The following is a 23,825-nucleotide window of genomic DNA, read 5'->3' as shown; positions in this document are numbered from 1 at the left end:
GTCGTTGAAGACGTCCCACACGCCTTCCGTCCAGCTGAGCCAATCCAGCGGCTCTCCTTATCCGGAGGCACAGTGGAGGACGGGGAGGTAGCATGTAGTTTCCGAGCCGCCGTCACAATCACCGAATCAGGTACTGGGACCTTCCGTAAGAAGGCCGGGTCCGATTCTGGAGCCCTGTACTTCTTGACAAGCCTGGAGGGAGCGGCTTTCACCACCGCCGGCGTAAGGAAGAGCTGTTCAGCAGGCTTGACCAGTCCTGGCACCAAAGGCAGTAGGGGACGGGACAGGTGCTTCGTGTGCAAAGTCTTGAAGATCACAGAAGTCGTGGGCGTAGGGGCCGTCACCTTGATCCCCAACTTCGCAGCCCCTCTCAGGAGAACCTCCTGGAACGTGCCAATGTCATCTATCGGAGACACCCTCGTCTCTGGTGAATCCGACAATGTAGGTGAATACGAACGGGTCCCAGAGGCCGAACGGGACCTGGACCTATGCCTCCTATGGCGATGTCTGGATCTCGAGGAGGATCCGTGTCCACTCCTAGATCTATCTCTCCTCCCTGAGCGTGACCTCGATCTCCTGGGTCTGGGACGCTCTGCCGGCTTCCCCGGGTCGGACGTCTGGGGCTTAGGAGGAACCTTCGACTTAGGAGTCTTCTTCGGAGGTGTCGGAAGTCTGGGCATCGACACCAATCTCGGTGGAACTGGAGGAGGAGCACCCGGCACCGGGGCCTGCGGTCCGGAAGGAAGAGCAGGTAGAGGGGGCAACGGAGGAGGAGTCGGAGCCCTCGGAGGAGGACCTCTAGGCAAAGGAGGAGGAGGTGTAGTAGTCTTCTTAGGGGTATACACCTCTGAGTACGCCGTGCCCGGCGAGCCACCATCCCGTCCTGACTGAGGGGAGCCCCCCACAGTCTTCGGCCTGTCCTTACGACCCCCAGACGTCGAAGACCGGTGTCCAGACGTCGAACGTGGTCCCCTCGACGTCGAGCGGCCCTTCGGCGTCAACTGTTTCACACGCCTCGGCGTCGACCGGCTTCTATGCCTCGACGTCGACCCCGACCAGATGGACGATCCTCTAAACCTTGACGACGGGCGCTGACGCCTCGACGGCGACCTCGACCGCCTCGACGACGACCTCTTCGATTGCCTCGACGTCGACCTCGATCGCCTCGACGTCGACTTCTTCTTCGCCGGAGACCTCTTCCGCCTCGACGGCGACCGCGCCCTCTTCGACGGCGGTCTCGACGACGAGGATCCCCTCGAAGACGATGAGGTCCTCGCCTTCGACGGCGAACGGCGGTGTTGCCTCGACGGCGAGCGCCGACGCCGGGTCCTCCGATGCCGACCACTCGACGCCGAAGAAATCGACACCGGGTTCGACGGCGGCCTGTGTAAGTCCCTCGACGTCGACGGGCGACGTTTTCTCGACCCAGAGCCCTGGGGAGACCGAGAACTGGCCGTGGACCTTCCTCTCGACGTCGTGGTCAGAGCAACCGACCCAGACGGAGACCGGGGATGTTTGCTGGACTTCCTGCCCCTGGGGAGCCCCCCAGAGGCCTCAGCATGGGCAGTAGAAGCCCTTCCAGACCCACCTTGAGCCTTCAGTCTTCTTTCTTCCAGGCCCTGAAGTCTAATCTTCCTCCTGTCCTTCAGGGTCCTGCCAGAGAAGCCTCTACAGATCACACACTCCTCTGGGATGTGGGAAGAGGGAAGGCAGAGGATACACACCTCATGGGGATCTGACTTGGCCTTCTTCCTGGAGCACTCCGGGCATTTGTCAAATAATGCAGGCATTATGGACAACAAAAGGGTGCAGGAAACCAAGAAGAAAGTCACCAAAGTACTTTAAAAGTACACAAAAATCGAATTTAGTGAAAAAACACCAACAAAACCCTTGAAAAGGGAGAGCTCAATGCTCCAGGGTCCTGCTTGCAGGAGCCGGAAAAAAGAACTGAAGTCAGTTGGACCTGCTATGCATTCTGGGATACTGGGAGAAGGTTCTGGAAGATTCTCTTAAAGGCACAGTATCCTGTTTTGAGCCACATAATGGCAGCCTATGGGCTTGTCTGTCCAGGTTCTTCTCTCTATCATTCCTGAGGGAGTTTGCTGTTAAAGCAAGGGAAATCTCTACAGGCTTTTGCTGTTTTGTGGATTTTGTGGTGGAATTTCTAGTTGAAGTACTGGACAGTGTAGCCTTTTTAGGCTGCATTATCTGTCTTTAAATTCTCTCTTAAGTGTCTATGCTTTTCTGCATTTTTTGACACTATAAGAGATTATTTTTGATTGCTACGGCGTCCACGCACATGGGCGGGACTATTCACTAGATTATGACTATACAGAGAGATCCCCTACTACAGAACAGTAATTGCCAATTTTCTTCCATGGCCGAAACAGAGGGGGGTGATCGGAGTCTGGGCTTGAAAGAGGTTTGTGTGACGTACTCTGTGCCAGTGAAATTTCAGCTCCTCCCCCTGCCAGTTACATTCAAGGTGGACTCTGAAAAGTAAATTAAAGGACGGATGATCCGAGGTTGAACACAGTAGTGATGGGACTCTGCTAACTGTTCAATAATGGACATTGTTAAAAATGGCAGTGGAATCTGATAACAACCTTTGATAATCACAAAGAGAAAGCTTTCCAGGTAAAGCATTATTAGCAAAACCAGGAGCGAATTGGTACTCAATTAGAATCGCTGTGTTATCTGTAGGCACCGTTATTAATGCCCACTTCTCATCACGAAGCATAGATATGTTGGTCATTTCCTAATCATGCAAGAAGAGTGTGGGTAGTAACTGGAATGCCCACTGGTTGGAAGGTGTCCATGGTAATAGTGAACAAAAAGAGCCAAGCTGGTGAAGTCAGTTATTTCCACAAAGTAGAGTGACTAAAGCACCATGCTTATCAAAACTCTCCAGTATCCCTCCAGTCTGCACAGAAATGAAACAAGACTGAGTGGAGAGAGCAGGAAATACATTTGAATCTGAGACTTCTGAGACCAGGTGTATAACCTCATTCTATGGACAGTGTTGAACCAATGGAGGACATGACACATACGGAACTTAAGGGGCTGGACCTTCAACTGTAAAAACATATGCATACGATGTCCCACTTACATCTAATATGAAAACAATACTTTATACCACATACCTTCCATGAACATCTGCTGAAGCAATGACTCTGGCTTCACAGGAGCTACTCGGGGCGGGTTTATCAGCTTTTTTACCTCAGCTCGAGGCTTTTGCTTTGGAGGGGAACGTTTAAGTTTGACCAGCACCTTCTTCGCCAAAGGCACCTCGAGCTCAGTCTGTGTGCCTATGGTTGTTCTTTTCTTCTTCGAGGCAGCAATGTCTCGAGCTAGCCTTTTCTTTACTGCTCCGATTTTACGTGCAAGAATTATGACTCTCACCGACTGATTTGCGAGCTCGTCAGCTGACCTCAAATATTTTTGCCATTCTGATACCTTTGACCTATAATATTTATAAAACACAAAAAAATAAAAAGTTGGATTTTGCAGGTAAACATACATTTACAGAACTATGTTCATACACCATCTGTTCAGTTAGCATTCAGAAACCATTACATCATGCATGTTGCCTTCAAACAAAGTTACCTTTGAGGTTACTTCAGTATTCACACTACATTTTCTTATTTACATTCCTTGACACTGTACAGATAAACTGCTAAAACCAAAACTGTGCATCACTATCTTTAGCACATGTATTCTGCCCATGTTTATAACACCCCCAAAAAAATATCAGAGACAGAGAGGGGGGGGGGGGAGACAGTCCCTTTAAGTAATAATCTCAAAATAAGATTATCAAAGATCTACTTGAGATTTATGACAGAATGGCACAGTCCATAGTACAAATGGATGTATGACATTACAACGCATGCTTTTACATCGCAGTTTTTACAACGCATACCATTACAGCGCATAGCGCTTTGGGGTGCTGGATAGTGAATAGTTTAATTTACTATTCCAACTCCAGTCCCCGTGGATAGTAGGGAAGGTGTTGGATAGTAAATTAAATCTATTCCCTATCCTAGAGCGTCCCCCAGCGCAATGCGTTGTAATGGTTTGCGTTGTAAAAGTTGCGTCGTAAAGGCACTGCGTGGTAAAAGTTGCTTTGTAAAGGATGTTTCCCTTTTATCGACCAATTCAAAATACACTTATACTGAAAATACACTGCCATTTTCCTTGTGGTGGCACTCACTAAGTCACCGTTCAGATGTCCCCCCAATCTACTGATGTCTGTCAGTTGCTGGTGTTTATTTGTAGAACCATTCGCTCTAAGAAGGTCCCCAAAGACTCAACTGTTCGGTAAATTTAAAAAAGCAGCAAAACTTTGCACGTCTGCCTTCCAGCCATGGCCGCACAATTGCCTAAGCATACCAGAACACATACATGCAGCCCTCTATAACACCTAATAAGGTGTGTACGAAGGCACACCGATACCTGTACGTCAGAGATGCCCAAGCCTTTGTTTTCCATCATGCTCAGGTGAAAAAATGCCATTGAACATCGAGTATCGACAAAAGAGACACTTTACTAAATAACTAGTGCATGATACTGATCAGGTCAGAAAAATGGATAAGTAACATCATAGCAACCTCATGCCTACACGTGGATCATGCTTGGTAGACGCCCGCTTGGTGTTTGACGAAATCCTTTTCGTTCGAGATTTGCGCTGACGACGGCCTCTCTTCGTGCCATTTTCTGATACACCATCTTTGGACTGAGAATCCTCCTCATCGGAATCATAGATCTCAGAGAGCAGCAGCAGCGCACTGCGGGGCTCTGCCGTTGGGTCAGTAGGACTTTGAGATTTGGAGCTGGACTTGGATGGCGCAGTAGGTTTCGGACTGGAAAGCTCACCCGCTTGCTTGACCTTGCTAAATTCTGCTAACTTCATTTGGTAGAATTCGTAGGCTGGATGGTCTTTTTGATTCAAAAACCTACGAAACAGAAAAGGTATCTAGCAGTTACACATACTTCCATACATAATGAGCAGGATAAAAATCTTACCCAGCAATGCGAGCGGAGGTTGTCATCAAATATCAATAGTATTCATGAAAGGTTACGCATTCCAATTAGTACTTTTTACCTGAATCTTGAAGAGCACAGCTTCAACGATAAATAGCAAGCCTAAACAAGCCCTAGGGATTCCAAAATACCCTGTTGGTCCCCTTTTTGCGGGTTGTGTGTTCTAAAGGAGCCTGGCTCTTCTGCCTACACGTCTTCTGGTTGTTTGAAGCCTATAGATAGCACGTCATGCTGCACACAACAGGGTATGAGCTGGAGCATGCACGCAAAAGACTAGGTAATAAGAAACTTGTACTGGTTATGGCTTCCTCTGACTGCCTTATAAGTGATAAAAGACATATCGGCACCACTCCTGTTGGCTGCAACAGAGCTCTGAACCGAAGCTAAAGAGATAGGAAGCCCTCAAACCAAGAAAGCATGCGCATTCTGATTTTCAAGGAGAAATCGAAAAACCGAGGGGTTTTGCACTGATAGTATTTCTTTTAAAGAAGAGGACCACGATTTAAAAGTACAACAGGGTGCCTATCTTAGAACTGGGGTGAGCTGATATTCTTTTATTAGTCCGTCTAAAAAGTTGATCTGCTCCGTCATTCTAGGAGTGTCAGTCAGTCAGTCAATACAAGCTTTATTCGGTTAAAATTTTAAAACCATCAAAGCACAGTACAACATAAATTTTCATTGCATTAAAATTCACTACATGCGTAAAATGAATGTATACAAATATACATATTTTGCAATTAATGCAGAAGACCATTTAAATTAACCTAGCCCCACATTCTAGGAGTGCATTTTTACAATTGTTTAGCACCCTTTAAATATTGGACTCTGGCTTAGTGACAACTCAGCTGTGCGTCATGAAATGGTATTACTACGTACATAGGACTGAAGTAATTTGAGAGCTGTGTGCAACAGCATGACTGTGCATATGATACAGGATATGTGGGCCACTTGTAGGATTTTGGTGGCTTGGCGATGTTGCTAGTCTTGACATTAGAGTTTAATATGCGCCTGATAAATTATCAGTGGAGCTGCTCTGACTCAAATAGTATATTGATAATTCGAGATTACATACTACGTTGGTATTTTTTTATCACTAGAATACATCTGGGCAAGCTCTCTTTGAAGAGGATGCGAGTTAAAATGTAAACTATCAAAAGTGGATGCTTAACAGCCTGGCAATGAGATAAACCAGTCACGTACACGCTAATTTTATGTCTAACACTCTACAGAAAACCTATGATTTATTTCTATAGGGGCAAAGCAATTGGTATTACAAGCGTTGGGCATGGTGAAGCACGTGAATACAGTGTTCCTAAACGGAACGAGGCTCATTTAACCTCTTGTCCTGCACTCTGTATGTTGGACTCTGATTCTCAAGATGGATTGTTGTTAAGGATAATCTCTGTTTTTGTATCTTCATCCCACTTTCAAAAAGGCCCCAGTGCTTTGAGTGGTTCAGAGTCCATTACCATTCCCCCTCCTACTTCCCTTGCAGTCATGAATACAGAAAAAGCTACACGTGTGGAGAGAAGATGGAAGGAGGCAGAACATGGGTTGGGAGTACGGAGAGATGAAGGGCGTGAGTTTTGAGTGTCCAGAATTTAGTTCTGGGCACATCGGACATACTATGGTGCCAATTGTTGTTCTTGTATATGACCATTGTTTTTGGTTTGGTTGTTGTTCCTGTACATAATTGTTGAGTTTTGCTCCCCTTGAGTCATTGTGCTCCACCGTCTAGCACATACTTCGTTCATCCAGGTGTATGTTAGATTCCCCATGTTAGACTAATGTTCTGATTTGTTACCTTTGCCTCAAATTGTAAAGCGCTCTGATATCCTTCGGGATCAAGTTTGCGCTATATAAAACTTTATAAATAAATAAATAAATATTAAAACCTACATAGGGGTGATGACATATTTATGGCACAAAACAAGTTTGATACACCTCAAACATAACCTACTTGTAAATCAGTAGTTTTTAAAATGTGTGCTGCCCCATACACACCACCTTGAGGTTTTGGGACGAGGATTTAAGCTTTCAGAGTAACTTTAAATGTTTCAAAGACAAACCAATAGCACTGAGCTAATGTACACTGCAAAATGTTCTTTTAAAATATAAAACTAACAAATGTGCTTTTCTCCAAGATGCTATCTCAATTCTAAATTGAAATGTTTTGGTGTGCTCAGAATATTTAACAGTTTATCAAATAATTCACAGGAAATAGGCCAATGTTTTTGCAGGACCTCTGACTAAATACTTCTAGTCCATAACTGATCAAGGAACACACTTGTGATATAGGATATATCTCCTGTATACAAAGAGAATCCCAAGGGAATCACTAAGCTTTATTTCTGGAAAATGATACAGTTGGTTGAAAGACTGCAGAGGTCCTTGGTGAAACCTGCCATCGCAAAGCCAGCTCGGCGTCCTTCTGACATTAGCATGAACATCTTCCACTGAGCGTGATGAGTGTGAACTGCAGAATTTAGGAAGCCCAACTCACTTTCTTTGTATGCACTGAGACAAATATTGTTATCATGTTATTCCAGAGGCGATGGGGGCTGAATGGGAACAAACTGGCTTCAGAGGCATTAGGGCTACTTACCAGAACTGTGGATTAGCAGCTTCGGCTTTAGTAAATCGTTCCTTTTCTGGTCCCATCCTAACAACAAATCGAGCCAATTTCTCTGCAGCGTCCCTGGTTTTAGCATCAACTGCAAGTGAACAAAATAAACTACTTTTGAGAGTCTCAATATGTTAACAACACCAACGTTTCGAGGTCGCAACCAACGCAGTTAAATAATGCCTGCTGATGCCGCGAGCTGAAAGTGCACAATGCAGGAAAATTGACAGGAGTCGCCAAATGCTGTGACAATGGCTTTGGGAGCCAAAACATGTATAAAATTACAAATGTACAGCATCGCTTGAGAACTAGATGAACATTACCACTGCACTGCTAATGAACAAACTTGTTCTCTTAGACTGTACTCGTGTTGTGCTACTTATAAACTGTTCTGTACTCCTACTGCACTACTTATAAGTTGTACAGTCTCTGTACTCCTACTACCCTGCACATGAAGTGTGTAACTACAGTCACTGGAGTGATACTGCATAGATTATATACGGTTTACTGAAAGGTCCCCTACACTACTTACGGAAGGAGGCAGCGACTGCAGCCTTGGCCTCAGCAAGCAGGTTCCAAGAGGCGCCTGATCAAACTATACTGCTATGGATGGAAGCTTCAAGAGCACGCTGTCTGCACATTGCAAGCGGAGTTGTGCATGTCGATTCTCTACGTGTCTCACTGAAGAGCCCATAACTGGACAAAACCCCTGAGGCACGTCACCTCTGGTAATGTCCATCTCAAAAGTCATGACCACAGAGGAGGAGGAGATATTGAATTGGGGAGTTCTGTTTAGGCCAGAACCACAGATTAGCCCTGGTCCAACCATGGATAGTGAATGTTTCCTCCTACTCAAGGTGAAGAATGGCGGAGCAAATGGCATATCTGAACAACAGCAGCTTGACAATGAGAATTACCAACAGATGTGAATCTACAGATGCAAGGACAGGAATTTATTTAAGTGTCCACCTACTACAGTACATAAATGCGTTACTAATGGTTTATCAGCTAACTTCACCAGGGAACACGAGTCATCTTCATCTGGCACCCACAACAATGCCTACAGTTTTATATTTCAACCCCAGACTAACTTCTAACAAAATACCCAATGAAGCAGACATCAATGGAGCCAAAATTCTATCACGTTTAAAAAGCAATAAAAAAAAGTCACTATATTTTTGCTATTAGAATTATCTTTTCGAAACAAGTAGCGCTGCTCTATGTTTATGTACATTTTTTGTATTATTCTAGCTTGCATAATTTGGTAACAACTGGTTATCTTATTTGCTCTATTTAAACCGTGTATTTGAATGATTGTGCTCTCCTTTGCCAAAGGATTGATCCTTAGGTGTGCTGCAAGTGATCATGGAGCAGCATTCAATAACATCTAAATTAGCACGTGTGTCACAGGGTTGGGGGCGTTCCTGTTGCCTGGTAACGGTGTTGTGGGACTCACAAAACCCAAGTGATTGGAGTCTGTTTACCGAACTCCACCCTGTGTTGCAGGCATGGTTGGAGACTCTAGGGAGGCTTGAGTGGACTGGTTCAGCTGGCTTCGCCAAACAGATCTTTATTTCAGAATATATTATTTTCAGTAATTTATGGAGTATGGTTTACTATAGTCTTCCTTCTGGCGAACTCTAGCCGCTGAGAATTCAGAGTACAAAGTCTGGTGAGCTTTTATCACTCACTAAACATTTCCTGAGCCGAACATGTCTCTGCACTTCAAAACACACAGTCCCCCATGCATCTGTCCCCGAGAATGTACAGTCCCCATAAACCTGTGTTAGATAGTGCACAGCTCCTATGCATCGGTATCTGAGAATTCACAGTCCGCTTGCATCTGTCTCTGAGAATGCACAGTCCACCTGCATCCGTCTCTGAGAATACACAGTAGTCTTGCATCTGTCCCTGAGAATGCACAGTCCCCATAAACCTGCCTTACAGAGTGAACACCTCCTATGCATCTGTCTCTCGGAATGCACAGTCTGCGTGCATCTGTCTTTGAGAGGGTACAGTATGCATGCATCTGTCACTGAGAATGCAGAGTCCGCAGGGGCCTGTCCCTGACAATGCTCAGTCAGAATGCATCTATCTCTGACAATGCAAAGTCTGCATGCATCAGTCCCTGAGAATGCACAGTCCGTATGCAACTGTCCCTGAGAATGCACAGTCCACATGCATTGGTCCCTGAGAATGCACAGTAAGCATGCATCTGTCTTCAAGAATACATCAGTCCCATGCATCTGTCCTGGGAATGCACAACCTTCTTGCAGGCCTTTGAGAACGCACAGCTCTCATGCATCTGTCTTTGAGAGTGCACAGTTACCCTTGAGGGTACCTTCCCCAAGAGTTGGGCTCAAAACTAGAATTAAAATGGGAGCTGAGGGATCAAGCTGATGTTTCTTGTCAGAACAGCAGACGAGTTAAGAACAGTGTGTAAAGAGGTCTGCAGTTTAGAGTAGTGGACCATTAGCAATGCTGCTTGGGGCCACGCCAAAGCAATAAGGATGTCAGAAACACATCTGATGTTCGGTGTCAAAGTAAACCCTAATGCCAACACAAATTCTTTCAGAGATGTAAGACACAGGCCCAGGAGGGCCGGATTCAAGCCAGATTTCCTGGCTATGCTAAATGTTCATACACTCACTGTAAATGGAGCTCATGCATAAAGTCAGAGGTTATACCGACAATCTGGCATTGATTCAGCCCCCTTAGAGGTACATTCAGGCCCTCAATCAATTCACAGAATTCACCCACCCAGACAGACACTATGCTGGATAGCAATCCCTCCTCATCATGCCAGTACCACAGAGAATTGTCAAATATAAACTATGCTGTTAACCCTTTCGGTGCTGATGACGGCCCCCGTCCGTCATGCACCGCGGTGGGCATGTGCTGATGACGGCTGGGAGCCGTCATGAACCCGCCCACTTCGAAAAACGCCGCACAGGCACAGAATCGCGTCCGCGCCCAAGGGGTTAAAAGTTACAACCACAATGTGTGTGCAATGCAACTACAATGAATGGGATTTCATCTGGATCGGAGAGAAGAGGCAGAAAGTACGCCTTCACTCCGTATAGCGACTGTGAGTGCAAATACAGATGCCAACGTAAATGAGGGAGAAGAGGAGACTGGCCAGCAAGACTAAAGTACGGCCTGGCTGGCTGAAGTGTGCATTCAGGTGGAGGTGAATAGCATTTTAGCAACTAGAGCAGAGGCCCAAATTTCCGATGATATATCTGGATTTCAGAAGGCTGTGGGCGTTCCAGGAAGTGGAACAAATTCCGCCATCTTGTTCTTCAGAAACATGCCAGTTTCTTTTTTCTTAATTATGTGTGGTTTGATTCTGCTTCAATGTAAGATCGAACGCCATCCCATATACTGGGTCTAAACAAGTTCCCTCCCACCATGAGGGAACATGCTGTATCTGGACCCAACAAACTTTTTACTAGTACATCTGATCTCCTGCTCTCCTATTCTCACACTCCCTTAGGAGTCATTATTGACCACCTCTCGGTTCCTAATGGCATCGTTTACAAGGTGAACTGTCCACTCCATCGAAATAGAGGGAGCTAGGGCCAGCAAGGCAGCTGCCCCCCCCTTCCCAAATAAAGAATCATGCCAGAGCAACCCAGTAAAGTAACACCCCCTACCACCCAATGTGGGCGGGTTGCTGTGTGGCATCTTGCGGATCATTACTGTGGTTTTAAACTAGATTCTTTATTGGATTTTGAGCAGGCGGTTTTTCTTTCCGAGAGCGCTCGGCTTGCGAGAATTTGAGGCTCCGGTGACCAGTATAGGTACAGTGATGTTGCCACTTTATAGCTGTTAAATGTGATTTTGGCTATTCAGAGAGATAACGGCTTATGATTGCTAGTACAATTTCAACATTCTTACGCCATGAATTTTCTCTGGCGGCTCAAGAGTAAGTGTCAACTTTGGGAGATCTTTAATTCTTCCTAGGATCCTACAACACTTGATTAGTTTACCAAATTGGCTGCCAGTGCATCTCTCTTAAGAGACAGATGACATTTTGCTAGAACTAGGACGGAACTACAATAGGCCAAAGGTAACAGTGAGCAGGGTCCAGCTCTCCATACCGGAGGGCAGTCTAGGCATCCCAGATTACGAACCTTATTACACTGGCACCTGGCTTCAGTGGACTAAAAAAAAAAAAAAAAAAAAAAAAAAAGGTTGCAGACCCTCCTCCCTCACACATTTTGAGAAGGAATTGATAATAGTATGCATGGCACAGGAGGGAATAATACAAATTATGCTGGCACATTCATTTAAGCAGAATGATCCAGGATTATTGAAAGCGGCTCTATATAGTTGGATTAGATGGTTCAAAAGGATAGGCACGCAAGTGTTGTACTCCCCAAATATTTTGAGTCATTACTGTAGGAAGCTGGCTCTATATATACTATACCAAAGTAAGGTATAATGTGCACAGAGTCCAGTGGAACCCCAAAGGTAGGCAGAGGCTAAAGCAGATAATACCTTACTCTCTATTTGTGGTAGTGTGGGCGAGCAGTAAGGCTTTATCAGAGGGTAGTGTTAAGCACTTATTGTCCACACTCAGGCAAGAAATGATTTCACACACTCACAGACTGACCTCAGACCAATTTGTTTGAATACAAATATTATTTAGTTGTATTTTATTCCGAGAACCAAACCAGGCCTGATACAGCTAAGTGTAATGGTATTTTGCAAGAATAATGCAGTTAAATACAGTTTGAATGCAATTGGACTGGTTACAGGTAAGTCACTTGTTCAAAAAAACAGTTGTAATTACTTTTCAGTTACCATTATGAATACTTTGTGCGTTAGTTTTCAGATTACTTTTTAAGTTCTTTTTCTACTCAGTGTGATATGCCTAGCTATCACACTGGGTCATTTCTTAGATAAAAGGTAAGTAAATCAGTTTTTGTACATATGCAGTTTCTTAAGGTTTCATACAAACCAACGCCACACTTTTCACAAGAAAGTAGTCAATGCAGTCTATGGGAGAAAACAATGATATGGGGTTAACAGCATGTACTTAGATTTGGGAGTTGGTTTTTCTGGGGTTAGAACCATGGTTCCCCCAGGGTCAAGGACCCACTCTCAAAGCCCCCTCGGCGGCACAGGGTCTGCCGGGTGCAGGGTGCTGTTTTGGCGTCGGATGCCCTATCCTTTTCAATGGGAGATTCCGGCTTGGGATTTTGGCTGCAGGCTTGGTCCAGGAAGTCTTTTGGGAGGAATCAACAGCTGGGCAGGTAAGTTGGAGGGCTCGGGGAAGTAGTTGCACCTCAGATCCTCTTCTCCAGGTCGTCCGGATGCAGGGGTGTCTTTTGAAGTCAGATTTCACCTTACCGGGCCACTCGGGGTTGGGGGGTGCCATACGTGCAGGGGATTCAGGGGGGAGTCCTGGAGGGGTCAACCCAAGGTGGACTCGGACTCTGGAGCACTGGGTGGGGGAGATGGGGATCTTGCCGGTGGGCCTCTCGGACTCGGGCCGTAGGTGTCGGGTGCAGTGGTGGTTCCAGCCGTCGGGTTTCTTTGTCCTCAGCAGGCTCAGAGTCTTTCTTTGGTGATTCTTTTGAACAGAGCTGTTGTTCACAAGAGATCTGTTCTTTAATGAAGGCAGTCAGTCCTCCCAGGAGTTCTGGAGGTCGCTGGCTGAAGGACCAGGTGACTTTTGGCACAGGTTCTCTGGAAACTGCAGACGGGCAGGCAGAGCTGGGGCCAAGTCAGTTCTCTGCAGTCTCCTCTGCTGGGCGTCTTCTTTCATCCTTCTTCTTCGTAGATTGCGGGAATCTGCCTTCTTGGTTCAGGGCTGCCCCCTAGATACTGTATTTAGGGGGGCGTTTTAGGGTCTCGAGGTAAGTAGCCAATGGGCTACTGAGCTTAGGGTGACTACACACTTGGTGTGCGCACCCCACATGGGGGAGTGGACAATTCCTAATCCTGATTGGAGAGTGTTTGTCATCTGCAAGATGGCGGGCACTGAAGAGTGGTCTTCACTTCGCCTCCCCCACCTGAGATATGGCGTTGGCAGAGGTGGGCACACCTTCTGGGCTGTTTAAATTTCTCCCACCTGCCTTCCTGCCGAAAACGAGGGGAGAAAGGAAGGGGGGCCAGCTCCTGATAGCAGGAGAGGCTGGGGGTTGCATTACAAAGGCAGCAAGGCATTTGATGCTTCCCTGCCACAGATGGCTCTTCCTGACCTCGGGGAGGTGTGACCACCGACGCCCAGGAAAGGCTTTGTTTCTGGGCCCAGGGAGCGAAGGCTTCCACCCCAGGGGTCCAGGAACATTTGTCGTGGTGGCAGGCTGATGTTTACCAGTCAGGGAGCCCACCAGAGGCTGGTCGTTTTTCAGGGGGCATCTCTAAGGTGCCCTTTGAGTGCATTGTATAATAAATCCCACACTGGCATCAGTCTGGGTTTATTATGCTGAGAAGTTTGCTAACAAACTTCCCAGAATTCAGTAAAGCCATTATTGTGCTGTGGAATCCGTAATGAATAACTTCCAGACCGTATAATCCTTTATGGCTTTACTGCACTTCCAAGGTTTAAAAATGGACTTAGACACTGTAGGGGTACAGTGCTCATGCAACTGTACCCTCACCAGTGGTATAGTGCACGCAGCTAGAGGGGTGTCTTACCTATACCATACTGTTCCAATAAACAAGGGAACCCAAGGATATGTCAGGGACCGAGGGTGCAGTTATTTATAAAGGAATAAGGGATCCCTTTCCCAAGGATGGTTCACAACATTATCTACAGACAAACAATCATCTCTATAGCAACCTGTAGAAAAGTCATATACAAAGCAATTTTATTGAATGTTTTCGGAAAAGAGCCAGAGAACGGCTTAAGGGAAAAACAAAGAAACTGAACAATTTATATACACAAATACTCAGACATTTACAGGATGGTGCACAAAAACATTTAATTAGAACCATATAATGTCATATACTACCCATGCTATTCTTGTCTTTCAATAAATCATTAGAAATAGTCATTGAGATTCATGGTGGCCGACGTTTCGATCCCTCATTGAAATATGGGGATCATTATCAGGCCTTATGATATATGCCTGAGGAAGGAAATGCATGTCGACTGAGTTCTGGCCCGGTGTAGTAATGAGGATGATGAGGGTCAATGCCCACAGCCACTTGAGATTGAAGAATCACACTGAGATTGCTGAACATCGGAGACAGTGCATATTTCAGAGCAGCGGGAGTCGCTGCGTTCCGATGATCGGGCGCACTCGAGAGGAGCTCAGAGTCAGCGAGGGCAGCACCAAAATGTTGCACACAGCAGTGACGAAAGGATTCCTGGTTGCAGCGTGGCAGCAATGTGCACCTCACAGTGCAGAGACTTCTCCGCACTGTGATCAGCACATTGCTGCCACGCTACAACCATAGGAACAAAACAAATGCCAATACTGAACTCGACTTCCAATATACTTGTTATGCAAAACCTTTATGAATAAAACATAACGGTCTGTTTTTTGAATTACATGACTCAATGATTTGTTTTAATTACACATTTTTGAAAGAGCTGAAATTTTTTTGTGCGTACACAGATATTAAATACAATAGTGCCAACTTTATGAAAACAACAATGACATAATATACATATTCACCACACAACCGCATTCATCTTTGGCCATCACATTCACACCTCATACCTCATTCTCTCAAAAAAACATTATCCCCAAGGGGGTACAAAAGGAGAGCCCCAATGTCACAATGCAAATACAATAGATGTAAATCCTCAAAGTGCAATTAATTTCTTGGTTCACGTATCTTTGTAACCCAAAACTATAGAGTTCATTACACTATTTGTGCATAGTGTTCTATCTGACAAAGGGACCCAGTTGGTCGACGCGTTTCGAACCCGATGGTTAAAAGGGTTCTCCTCAGGACCAATGTCTTCTACAAGAAATAAAACATACAGATTTAGACACTGTTCTCTACCTAAACTGCACCAGAAACCTCTCAGTACCAACCAATCAACACTTCCCTACCTTTAAACAGCCAGGTAATGCCACCTCTTTCCTTTCCTTTTTGTGTGTGGTGACTAAACACTGAATTAAAGGAGACAAAATAACACGAAAGACAACACGTGACTCAACTGTTCCGGTACTCAAGACCTTTTGCAACTCATCTGGGACTAAATACACAAACTTACCCCATTTATATTAATGGTGCTTCAAAATTGGCGCCAGCGCATCCTATAAGAGAGCATATTTCAATGTGTGTTATTTGAGGAAGCCGGGCATATCCAGTGGCAAGCCTCCAAACCATCGGGACGCAGCTTACCGTTTTTATGCAGTGGCGCCGCCGTCTTAACGCTACTCCGATTTTCGCCAATCACTTCCTAAAGAAACAACGTGTGAGTTATAACCTGCGTTTAAACTCACCTGAACACATCCATCTTACAAAACCCTTTCATGGCGCTCACCGGTGGTATTCTTGTTTCTCTCGTGAGCAGAAAGATCTGTGCAGTCAAACTTGCTAGCTTGCACATGACATATTTGAACCAATCCGCTGCTCTTGGTCCTCTATTGCGGGTATCAAGCCGCAATGGTGCTTGGGTTTGGTAGTTTTCAATAGAAAACTTTATTAACATTGCACATATGGTGTTTGTAAACAATGAAAACCAACTATATTGCCGCTTTGCAATGCATAAACCACCGTTTTTTTATTGTTCAAGGGAAACTGGTCGACTCATCGGTGGTCACCTAGGTCTAACAAGTTGGTTTATGTTCAAGGGGTAGTGGAGATCCTCGGGTGCGACTCGTAATTCGTTCATGTACTTGCTTTGAAAATTTCAGAAACTTCGTTAAGGCCAGTGATGGCCGTATTATATTTCATAATTAGGAAAGCTTCTCTTTGGCTAAGTCTTGCCTCGATGTCTCCACCGCGTTGATCCTGTTCAATTTTGGAAAGCACTGTCCACCGCAATTCGCCTTCCTTGTGTTTCTTTGATGTCCAGTGGTGTACCAAAGGTGCATTTTCCACGTCTCTTCCTATCCGTGATTTATGTTGTGTAATGCGTTGGCGAACCTCCTGGCTGGTCTTGCCAATATATAGTTTAGGACTGGGACAAACAATGCCATAAATGACATTTTTTGTCTTACAGTTGGTAAAAACATTGTGTTTCCAGTATATTCCTTCGAATGAAAAGACAGATTGTTCAATAGTTTGATCGCAACAGGTGCATGTTCCACATTTATGGTGCCCCACTACTGTGGACATTCCTCTCAAGTTCACTCCTGGTACACTCGGGAGGGCTGCCCGCACAATGTGATTGGCAACGCTTTTTTCTTTTTTGAACGCGAATAATGGTGGATCAATGAATTCACTGTGTAGATTTTTCAACAGATGCCAGTTCTGTATAATCATTTTCTCAATTGATGGGCATTTGGGCAAAAAGTCGTGACACACACACAAGTCTTTTTTGTTCTGGTTTGGCTTTCTTTTGCAATAATGTCTCTCTTGGTACCCAACATGCTCGCCTCAAGGAATGTTTGAGCAATTTTTTGGGGTATCCCCTTTCAATTAGACGTTCCTGTAGTTTGTTTGCATGGATGAAATATTCCTCCGTACTTGAGCAATTCCTGCGAATTCTTAGGAATTGCCCAAACGGCAAATTCGGTTTTAGATTCCTGGGATGATTGCTAGTATAGGGAAGTGCTTTATTTCTATCCGTTGTTTTCTGAAATAATGTTGCCAAAATTCCTTCTGAACGATACACTTTCACATCCAAAAAAGTTCTCTTTATTTGAAGCAATAAAACTGAACTTTATGTCATCCGTTCTCGAATTCAACCAGACTACAAAGTCATTTAATTGCTCATATGTCCCTGACCAGATTAAAAAGACATCGATGTAACGCATGTACTTTGTAATACAACCGATGTATGGATTGTCATTGTAAACAAATTTGTTCTCATAAAGGCCCATAAACAGCAGCGCTAACTCTGGCGCAAAAGGACAGCCCATGGCCACCCCCTTGGTTTGGTAAAAAATTTCGAATCAAAAGTAAAATAATTCCGTTGTAAGGCAAACTTCGCTAGTTGCAAGATATAACTTGTAGGCACCCTCATTGGTTGCTCCCTTTGTTCTAAAAAGAAAGTTAGAGTTTCCAAAGCCTGCTCTTGGGGAATTTGTGTGTACAGGGAAACTACGTCCATTGTTACCATCAACTGAGTTGTCTCATCAAATTGTACAGAAGCTATTCTATTGAGGAAGACCGTAGTGTCCTTAAGATGAGCTGGAATTTCATGGATAAATGGTTTTAAGAAAAAGTCAATGTACTTTGCTACAGGTTCCGTCAGTGATTCACATCCCGACACTATTGGCCGGCCAGGTGGATCAGTTTCACTCTTATGCATTTTAGGCAAAACATAGAAAACCGGAATCCTCGGGTTCTTATTTTGCAAGTATATGTATTCTTTTGGACCTAGAATACCCAGTTCATGTCCGTTTTGTAAAATACTGCAGAGTTCATTTTGTAGCTCTATCGTGGGATTCTTCCCAATTCGTCTGTAACAATTTGTATCGTCTAATTGACGCTCTGAGGCCTCTGCCTAAAAAAGGTGTTGAATTTTGTTGTTGTTGATCTTGGTAGTTCCCTCTACGGTTTGTGTTGTTCCTTGATTCACTTGTGTCCGTCTCCCCTCCAGAAGAAGAAGAAGTGTCCGAGAAAGTCAAGAATTTACTACGTGATCGTCCTAGGTTGTCCCTAAGGAAACGTCTTGAGTCCGGTCGAGTATAAAAGTCCTGTTGTAAATATAGATAGACTGTTTCCAAGGAAAAATTCATTTTGTCCAAATCAAATTTATTACTTTTCTGAGTGATAGTATAGTCCTTAAACTCAAGAATTTATTTTTCAATTTTTTCCAGTAGACTTTTTGCATCTGTAATCAATTGGTTATTTTGAATTTCTGTGTCCAGGACTGATATCTCTTCTAGATGTTTAAGTGAGATCCTATGTGCTGTCTCTACTGTCAGGACCATCAGGTCCCTACTGCATTTGGTTGCAATGCCACTATACCCTCTTTTGTATTCCGGGTCGTCAGTAAATACCACTGGAGTGTTACGAATTTGTAAGCCTGTAGGAATTGTTCCTGCCCGTAGATGTTGTAGCAGGAAATGACCGTGTAGGTCAGTCCTGGTCTGTTTTTTGCGTAATCTGATCAATTTGTCAACCATAGCGCGCCATACCAGAGGCAGTGGGTTGCAGGCATGGCACACAAGTACGTGTGCCATGTCGACTCTTCACTTTTCTCTGCACCAAAACACGCAGCCTGCAATGGGGGTGTGTGTGTGTGTGTTAAAGTACAGGACCTTTAAGGGAGGCACAATATGTGCTGCAGCCCTTAGAGGCCTTCCCTTGCCACAGTGCCCTTGATACCCATGGTACCTTTTACAAGGGACTTACATGTGGCCCGTAAGGTGACAATTGGGGGTACAAGGTACAGTTTTGGAAAAGAACACAGGCCCTGGGAACCTGGTTGGCAGGTACCCAGGGCACATCAAGTCAAAAGTGGATCAGAAATCTGGCAAAAAGTGGGGGGGTTACTGCAATAGAAACCCAGCTTCCTGAAGTTACATTACACAATTGCAAAGTGTAGTTGGACCAGATTTAAGACAAACACCCGGAATAACGACAAATAGTCACTGTGTTGACAGAAGCAGGGGGCTGGAAGTAATTGTAATTTCCGAAATGTTTACGCATATCTGATTTTAAGTATTCCAGAACTGTGGTCCTCGAGGTGTAAATGGAGATTACTGTGCTAATGGAGACTTATTTGTGTGCATTTTGGTCTCCGAGGTGCTGCAGGGGGTTAAAAAGATTGAACGAAGGAAGTGAGTTGCAGACTTCCTACTTCTCTCACAGAACTTTTTTGGTTTTTCTGTGGATTGCCGTGCCCACTGTAAATTTTCTTTCAAGGAAGTAGAGAGATTTTGAGGCGGGGGAAAAAAAAGTAGCATATGGGTTGTGTCAGGAAGTATGCTGTGTATTGTTTCACTTCAAGCCTTGGCTGTGTTGGTCGGGGACTAGCGCAGAGGGCACCTTGCACACTATACAAATGCTAATTGGCAATTTCAATTAAGACTTTCAGTAAGGGCTACAAATGGGCAGGCTTCGGTTTAGGATGTAAAGCTGACATTTCAAACACACTACACTAACAGTAGTTTGATTTTATCAAGAATGGAAAACAGTCAAACTGATTTGTATCTCAGAGAGGCATTTGAGTCTAGGCCTTACCATCGCCATTGACAAAATGTTGTTTGCGTGTACAACTTTGCATAGAAGCAAAAAATGAATGTCAAGATCCTACTGTTTTCACTGGACAGATGCGTACAGAGACCCTATGGAACTACTAAATATCAGGCTTACTGCTCTACAATCACTTCTGTGGAAAAGTGCACCCCCCGTGCCAGGATCCAGACTCTATTGCTCCCCTCCTCCAATCACTAGGCCACTTTTACTAACCCTGTTGCATTGGCCCAGAAATCTTGGTATCCTGCCCTCTCACTGGTTCTCTCAGTGGGCTACATGACTGCCGCGTTGTTCTGTCCCATTCCTAGATGGGGACAGAGAGAAGAAATTCTTTCAGGCCGGGGCACAGTGGTTGCGAGTTGACCGAACTTGTTGTAAGGGCTGTTGGAGTCACGGTACCATGTTAGGACGACACCTCGGAGGGTTATTAATAGGAGGCTGGAACATAGCATTATTGACGCTGCAAGGCTTTTTACCATGTCTTGACGGATCTAGAAGCTGGGTTTAAGAATTGTATCTGTGGGAATCGTGATCTTTCCCATCTCAAATGAAATAAACCCTAAAGGAAGGCCAAAAGGAGCTCCCTACTTAGACATTATTTCCATTACCCGATAAACTACCCTCCTCCAGGCCAACATGATGGAAATACTATGGAAGAGTAATGTAATTAACCCATGACGAATGGAACATTTGTGGAGGCCAAATGAAATATGACAATAAAGATGGTGTTTGAAACAATAGCAACCTAAGCAGTTCTCTTAGTCTTAAGAAAAACAGCAAAAGACCAGAAGCAATAACAGCTTTGAGGCATGGATTGAGTGTATGAGATTCTCAACTCTGGACGGAAGGGGAAGGACAGAATGGAAACACCTGGAACCCAACGGATCCTACGCCCATAGACTCAGGAAAACTCTCTCATCAAATGTGACACAATGCAACTCAGTGGAAGGTCCCACACCTCCTACGGCATGACCTCAGCACTAGTAAAAAAAACTACCACAGTGTGCAACACTAACCAATCCCAGAACAACAGTGGCTGAAACTATGAGGTAGCTACTTTAGCACCACACCACTCACATTACATTAAACACATTAAATGTAACAAATATGAAAAGGCACACTTAGTAACACTAGTCGATGCCTTCACACTACCGCTCTGCACAGCCTTCTACGGTCACACCTACCCCGTAAGACTTATCCAGACTACTTCTCAGTTGGTCCACAAGTGGAACAACGATCTGAAAAGGGCCTTTATACATAGCCACCCTTTGCTGTTGGAAATGAGAAGCATGTGTAGAAGCAGTAAAAAAAAAAAACATGCATGTTCATAGGTCTTTTTCTTCTTTAGAACTGTGGACTTGTGTAAATGAATTTATTATTATAAGCTTATTTTACACACTTGACTCATGTAGAGCTGCATATCCTGAACCAGGACACAGGCAAAAGAAGAAAGATGGTATGAGGGAAACCAATGAACCGAACCACTTTATATAAGAAACAAATATCTCTCCTGTTCTTATTGTGCTTAGGTAAAAAAAAAAAAAATACAAAAAACATTATATTTTATATATATATATATATATATATATATATATATATATATATATATACACACACATATATATATATATATATATATATATATATATATATATACATATATATATATACACACACACACACACACACACACACACATACATAGTCACATACAGTTTTGTTTAGGTGCAGGAATACTTACCTTTCATGGTCTCGTCTTGAGACATCTTTTTCACTGGCGCTGCAGGAGCATCAGGAGTTGCTTTTCTTTTGCGTAGAGGTGGAAGCATTGGGGCAGTGAAGCAGTCAGTTGTGGTGGAAGCTGAGTCAGGGCTTTTCTGAACAGCCTGTGGGGATTCTGGAATTGGCTCTTTCGATTTTGAATCTGGTTGTTGGATTTGAGCAGAAGAGCCAAACGATTTCCGAAATTCAAATAACTTTTCTTTAAGAAATTCATAAGCTGTAGTTCGACCTGCTTTTAGGAACCTACGAATCAAACACATGGAAATACTTAATATATTGCACTTTTTTGTGGCCGCATATTTTTGTGCTTACCAAAGAAAATTTTAAGCAAATTGATAATACCAGAAAAAACATCGCCGGAAAGTATTTAATTAAAGAGGTGGATAGAATAAAGATTCAATCAATCGCATTTCCTGCAAACGTTCAAGCATGACACACATCAATATGGCGCCACATACAAACACCATATTGTATGTGTATTGAACATCCTAGGTGTGCAAAAATGGGAAATGCTCAACTGGTAGCAAACATAAGAAAAATAACTCATAAACCAAAGTACTTTAAGGATAACAGGATAGGTTTGATGTCTGGAAAGTCAGAGGTAGCCAAGGGAGAGAGATTTTTTGAGAGAGAGAGAGAGAGAGAGAGAGAGAGAGAGAGAGAGATAATTCTTTATTGTTTGATTATTTAAAATCTTACAATATTTCCAATACAAAAACATAGTTTTTAAAATACAGTAAAAAAACAATTGTATCCTAAAAAGATTTCTTTAAAAATGATTTTAAAAGCAATTTTTCTAAATCATTCTCCCAGTTTTGTAGATGCTATCTTTAGGAACTTTACAAAGGCAGCGTTCATGACTATATCATTTGAATGAAGACAGATTTTTAAAGCCTGCCTACATGTCCTTGTTCCACGCATATTGAAGTGAGGTTTCAGTAGTGCACATCTTTCATTTTGGAGTCCAGGGCAGATACATAGAAGGTGGACAATATTCTCTTCTCCACCGTTACATAGTCTACACCATGTGTTGCTGTTGGTCTTTTTCCACGGCGGGGCATGACCGAGGCCTGGTAGTATTCAAAATCTTGCTCTTATGAGCCATTGTCTGCTTTTTTCAGACCAGGGTTTCTCCAGATATTCTTGTACTTTCTTTTTTCGTATCCATTTATTACTGACCACGAATGCTTTCTTTTTGCCAACGTATCTTTGTCCTTTACTAGTGATAGGTGGTTTGTTGTTCGATTTACTATTTTTTTAAATGATCCATTGCTGATCATATTTATCCAGATTGGCATTAGTGCAAACTCTTCTATTGCCTCATTGAGATATTTCCATGCAACTGATTTCGTGTTCTTATTTATTTCTTGCCAAAGTAATTGAGATAGATGATTATCATGGTCATTTTTAATCCTATACCAAGTTTTAATAAATTGGCCTTTTCTTGCAAATTCTTGATTGTTTAAACCGAACTCCAGTCTAATTTGTGCCGGTGAAGCGTTATTTGAGAGATAGAAAAGAGTTTTATACGTTTTAGAAAGAACCTTGTTTATCGTTTCCGCATCCGTCCCCATTAATGCTTCGCTACCATATGTTATTGTTGGGAGCAATTTAGCCCCTATAATTTTCAAAAGCGGTTGATGGGTCAGATTTCCGAGCGATTTCTGTGCTATCTTAAATGCTGCAGTAAGTGAATTAGCTTTTCTTTGTATAGCCAATTTTTGTGGTTGAAAATTTCCTTTTTGGTCAAATAGTACACCCAAATACTTGAATACTTCTATTTGTTCCAGTTGGGTGTTTTCCATATACCATTTGTTTTTTTTCTCAGTTGTATGTTCCTAGTGACCACCATGATTTTTGTTTTGGTTTCATTTATTATCATTCCATTTTCTTGAGCATATAAAGCTATTCTGTTAATTAAGCGTTGAAGACGGATTTTAGTATGACTTAAAAGGATGGCGTCATCTGCATACATTAAGTTAGAGATATGTTTGTCCCCTAGCTTCGGAGGATGTGCGTTAAGCTCATCCAGGTTCCCTGATAGATCTCCAAGGAATAAATTAAAGAGGAGAGGGGCCAACACACATCCCTG

At 43.8% G+C, this 23,825-nt stretch overlaps 1 protein-coding gene across 3 annotated transcripts in view; it reads right to left on the bottom strand.

Annotated features, from left to right (window-relative positions):
* The window catches only part of LOC144799486 (uncharacterized), a 74,937-nt gene that overhangs the window by 23,990 nt on the left and 27,122 nt on the right, over window positions 1-23,825 (bottom strand). For all 3 annotated transcript variants that reach the window (XM_078670826.1, XM_078670827.1, XM_078670828.1), the window contains exons 5-8: window positions 21,693-21,976; window positions 7,646-7,754; window positions 4,608-4,952; window positions 3,144-3,463 (exon numbers count right to left, since the gene is read on the bottom strand). In XM_078670826.1, the coding sequence (XP_078526952.1) occupies window positions 3,144-3,463; window positions 4,608-4,952; window positions 7,646-7,754; window positions 21,693-21,976 (1,058 nt within the window). The remainder of the gene's footprint in view (window positions 1-3,143; window positions 3,464-4,607; window positions 4,953-7,645; window positions 7,755-21,692; window positions 21,977-23,825) is intronic.

This window comes from Lissotriton helveticus, chromosome 12 (assembly GCF_964261635.1).
Source record: "Lissotriton helveticus chromosome 12, aLisHel1.1, whole genome shotgun sequence".
Classification (NCBI taxonomy): Eukaryota; Metazoa; Chordata; class Amphibia; order Caudata; family Salamandridae; genus Lissotriton; species Lissotriton helveticus.
Note: the sequence above shows the minus strand (reverse complement) of the source record. Positions and strands in the feature narration are given on the sequence as shown.